The 5,373-nt window shown below is 34.5% G+C and overlaps 1 protein-coding gene across 1 annotated transcript; it reads right to left on the bottom strand.

Annotated features, from left to right (window-relative positions):
• LOC110633378 (DDT domain-containing protein DDR4) lies at positions 1-4,066 on the bottom strand. The gene is given in 10 exon segments (XM_058129289.1): positions 1-638; positions 1,556-1,598; positions 1,701-1,821; positions 1,946-2,038; positions 2,110-2,184; positions 2,186-2,270; positions 2,341-2,510; positions 2,541-2,747; positions 3,038-3,229; positions 4,007-4,066. Coding segments are annotated over 10 exon segments (1,605 nt in total). The 3' UTR covers positions 1-79.
• Positions 4,067-5,373: the final 1,307 nt, after the last annotated feature.

Consider the following 5,373-nt stretch of genomic DNA (forward strand, 5'->3'; position numbering starts at 1 on the left):
TACAGTCTGGACTAGGAGAATAATATATTTCCACAACATTTTCAAATGTGCACCAAAATTTCCTTCAGTTTATAAGTTACTAACCATCAATGGACTCTTCTGAATTAGCTTCAGGTGATAAAACTTCGCCTTCAGACGTCTCACCTTTTGTGTTTTCTGACAATTTTTCATCCTCTGAATCTGGAACAATAGAATCAAGTGTAGAGTTACAAGTGGGTCTCTGCCTCAACCTATTCTTTGTAGCCAAGTTGCTCGTTTCCATAACAGGATGGTTCATAACTCCAGCCAGCCTTTTACTACATTGTGACGTATACGCTTCTGAACAGTTCCTGTCACAAAGTACGTCCTTTTCCTCACCAGAATTGCCAGATTCATTGCCATTATCATTATTACTACTTTTGCCGTCATAATCATCATCACCATCGTCATCATCAGTATTATTTTGTTGAATTTGAGATTCACTGTCCGAGGATTCACCATTTTTAATATTTTCATCTTTTAAGTCTGTCCCCATGTCTGAATCACTATTTTCCATATGACTGTCTTTCAAGTCTGCACCTGTGTCTGAATCGCCATCAGACAGAAATTTTTCCTGCTAAATATGCTTCTTCTCGTTCCTTTGCTCTGTCTTCCTTTTCCTGAATCACAAAGTGATAGTGACGTCAACACCAGCCAAAAAAAAAGGTCATTCAATCCAAAAATGAATTCCACCGATAATCGAGGATGTCACATAAACCAGTTGGAAAAAGGAGCTCTTCTTTCCAAAGCACAACATGAAGCATGCTCCTATTGAGCTTTATATCTCATAAGAAGCCATCAACGTAGAATGTAAACAATCCAAGACACAACATTTAAGAAAACAATCACAATTCTCATTCCCAGTCAGTATCATGCTTCCAAATTATCTAAGACTTATCAGTTCTCCCAAAATATACTCTACCAGCCTTGTTCATTTCACAGTACAAAAATTACTGTATCACCCAATCATACTAGCCCTCCACAAGAGAATCAGAATAACCCAGTTTCACCAAAAACATAACCTTGACGACAATATGAAATTTAAAATTAATAACAACTTATTGATAGTCTAAAAATACCAAAAATCAAACCATGTTTGTTGAAAGCAAAGTCTAACAGAAAGTATAGGAGCAAGACCATTTCAGCATCAGATTTTAAACAAACTACAACCGTCAAACCCGATTTGGCATCTGGATAAGTAAACAGAAAATGTGACACGAACATGTAGGATTGGAGAATTCATGAGGTGTCATTGTCAGATATTCAGCCCTTATTCAATCATTTCCAAGTTCCTGTCCTCAATATGAGAAGGACATGGGCACAAACCCATTATAGGTGGTAAAACACTTTTAACAGAAGATTGCTATATTCCTATTTTCTTAATAAATCAAATATTCCAAAATTCACAGCAAAATAAGTATATATATTTTTTTTTTTTTTAAAAAAAAAAGTCCAGAGGTAAAAGAAGAATCACAGTTCATAGGTCAACATGGCAATAGATCAAATTTTAATATATAGGCTACAAAGTCTGAGCGACTTTGTTATTTCTAAAGCCTCATCAATCACAAGATCATACTCATCTGCATATCAGATAAACATAACTAGTTAGATCGAGATCATAATTTATACCAATATATTATGCCAAATAATCATATTATATAAACATAAAATGTATATCATACCAAATGTGTAACTAACAGGCCTTCGACTGCGGCCGGAACAAGTAATCCCAGTCTCATAGGATCTAAAATCATTCAGGAGCCTTTCTTACCTCTCTTTTTGTTTGAGTGCCCTTTCTTTCTTCTATTAGATATTTAGATGCAATGAAATGAACAAACTGGGTACCAGAGTAAATAGAAAACTAAAAGAAAAAGGTAATTAGCATCTAAAAATATTCACACAATCATAAAAGAAACCATAAGCATACATTCTGAAATTTCTCAACAACAGGGAGAAATTTGGTTTCAATAGTTTTGCCAACAGCAATTTCTCCCACAATCTTGCTAGATGAAAGTTTATCCTGCCATCACCAGCAAGAAACAAGGTAAATTAAAATTCTCAGTTGTTAAACAAAGAAAATATTTAACTTACCACAACTTCTCGAAATTCCTTAAGATTGGTTGCTATGGTTTCCCACTGAAGGGAGATAGCCAGTAGATTATTAGATGTTTTTCCCCTTCTTTTTTGACTTTGTCTCAATCTTCTTTACTTCCTTATACAATCTATGGCCAACAACTGCATTTCCATCGCACCTATGCACACAATTGATGTGAAACAATGATGCCGTAAATCACATAAAATACAGAGCATCTAGAGAATTACCAGTAAGAGGTTGCATTTCCATCTCCCCCAATCTTATCTTTGCGGAAACAGGACATTTCAGTTCCTTTTTTCAAAGAGTCATTAATATATGATACAGCATCACTTTGCTGTGGACAGAAAGCATAGGTTATACCAGAGTTTAAAACGAAACAACAGAAGTACCAAGCAGATCATTCATTTTAAAAAAGTATTTATGTTTATAAGATGGTTGTAAAACAATCAATATGATTATAAACATATCTAGGCACATAACCAGACACAGTATCACCCCATTCATAATGATAAGAATCAGAAACCTTCAATAGCTTAATGTGAAGTTGAGTAAGCGAACTGTTGGGCGTAACAAGACCAATCTCGATCTCCTCTGCCGTTAACTTCAAATCACTACCCATAAGTGGCTCAAAGAGCTGCAAATCAATCCCACACGACTAAACATTATCAATGTATGCAAGTTCATGAATAAAAAAAGTGCAAAATCTGCAACTTCCAAACCACACATAAACCTGCAAGAACTCTGCGTGTTTCGGTGTTTAGAAAGGCAAATAACAATTAATTTAGGAACCAAAATCCCTTTCTCAACATGCATGCATAAAATCAACAATAAAATGCACTCCAAGAATTAAGAACCAATAGTCTAAAAGAATACAAAATGCTATCTAACATAGCACAATTTGAGCATCAAAAACAGAATTTTTGCGGTCAGAAAATTGAGAACAGATGCCAGTTCCCATCTTCCACGAATCTTTGCGATTTCTAATTCCAAAGACGAATCATCAACAACGATCACAGAGTCTTCACCGATACAATCTTTCTCCGGCACCTTTTCGTCCACGGCAGTCTTGTTCGCCGCCACCCGAATTCTCTGGCGACCACCAGCCCTTTCTACTTTCTAGAGAGGAAAGTGAAGGATGCGGAGAATGAATAAGGATAGTGAATAGAGACGGAGGGGATTGCAAGAAGATGGTGTAATTTCAGGATTTTCCTGCCTAAATGATTTTACCTCAGATCAGGGTTAGATTACCTTTCTAGGGTTAATTTCAAGACAGCCTTTTGCATTCGCTGTTATGCTACACCTCTTTCAGAAAAAATGCGCCGTTTCATTTCCAACACTTCAAAAGCCGCTCATTTTTCCTGGGTTACCTTCCATTTCTACTATTTAGCACAAGCCAGGGTCCATCGGGCCCAATACCCTTGACAGGGGTTAAAAAAGCGCTCCTTGGTGGCTACATTTGCTCATTGGAATGAATATGTTTGTTGAACTGAGTTTGTGCAATAAGTTTTCATCTAAACATAGAAGATTACCTATGAAATATGTTTGTAATATGCTCACCTGTGCTTGTCAACTCTCTCCTTATATCGTTGTATAGCTTGCTCTAAGTGCTCTTGAACTTCAATCTGTGGATGAGTTGTGCTCCTAAAATTAAGTGAAGTATCAAACATTTTCCATCTTAGAGTATTGATCCACCACCGCAAAAATTGAATCAACTCCACTTTAAGTAGGAGGAAATCCTAACACAAAATCCATAGAAAGATCTTCTCAATGGCTTTAAGAATTGGCAGAAGGCATTTACAGGCTAGTGTTTTGCTTTGTTCTTTTGGCATTTGACACACCATGCATTTCCTCACAAAATTGCCAACATATTGTTTCAATTAAGGCCAAAAATACCTCTCCTCCAGGCTTGTGATAGTCTTCTCTCTCTCGCAAAGTGTCCACCAAGCCCTCCATCATGTAAGTCTAGGATCAACTTCTCTCTCAAAGATAGTAAAGGAATGCATAGCCGATTGCCTTTAAAAATAAAGCCATCAAGAATTTAAAACAAAGAAAAAAAAAATCCATCTGTTGGTTGTGTGTTCACACACTTCTCCCAATTTCAATGCTATAGGCATCACACTCTACTTCAAATACTTCATCAAAACTCGACAATACTATTATTACAGTTGAACGTGCAAAACTCCTTTGTTCTTCTTCTTTCTTCTCGCCTCTCAAATTTTCCCTTCTTTAAACACTCGATCAATGGTGCCACAATGGTATTGAAATTAAAATCAAAATGTATTTTGATGATTTGCATTTGTGATTGGATGTGCTAGGGCAGGGGATATCAAAGGAAAGGCTGCATGTTCTTCTGTGTGCTTGTGGTATCTTTTCCTTGTTCAATGTGTGATTTCTCCTCCTAGTTCTTCCTCATCCATGCTTCCCTTCTCTCTAACCCTATGCATTACTTGTTAACGCATCTATGACTTTTTTTTAACAAGTTGGTACATATTTTTTTATGCCCTCTTTTAACGATTTGTGTAAAAACTCTTTGTTGGTTCATGGATAGCTAACCCATAGTAGGGGAATAGCTTTTCTTTACTTACATGTGGAATTTAATTTGACAAATTTAAGAACCAAATCATAGCCTTTGTTATTAAATTAGATCGAGAAAAAAAAAATATATATATATATATATATAATTGAATAAATTTTTCATATTTTAAAAATAAATCAAATAAATCATTTTAATATTTTGAGATAAATAAACCTTTTAACTTTAAAAAATAGATAAAAAATATTAAATTATAATTTACCTCTAATATAAATTCAGATGATATCGTCCACGAATATCTTCTAGTCCTCAAGGTCCCCATCAATAATCCTGCGAATCTAATAGACAACATTCTAATAAGTATCTATTGCATCTTAGAGCAAATTGATATGTTTTTTTTGCCGAATGATTAAAAAAACTTCTTTATGGGTCCAAAAAACTTTTGTAGATAAGCTCCTTTAATTATTTTATAAATAACAACATATCAATATGCTCAAACATGCAGGATTGCTAATGAGAATCCTAAAGACCAGAAGATTTTTGTGCACATATTTAACTGGATTTATATTAAAAAAAATTATAGTTCAGTCATTTTTATTTATTTTTATTTGTTCACAGAAAAGTAAAATGACTTATTTAATATATTTTTAAAATTTGAAGTACTTATTTAATTTTTTTTTTAAATTAAAGGGTTTTATTAGACCTCAAAACACTTTGAAGATTTATG

Source organism: Hevea brasiliensis, chromosome 11 (genome assembly GCF_030052815.1).
Source record: "Hevea brasiliensis isolate MT/VB/25A 57/8 chromosome 11, ASM3005281v1, whole genome shotgun sequence".
In the NCBI taxonomy this organism is placed as follows: Eukaryota; Viridiplantae; Streptophyta; class Magnoliopsida; order Malpighiales; family Euphorbiaceae; genus Hevea; species Hevea brasiliensis.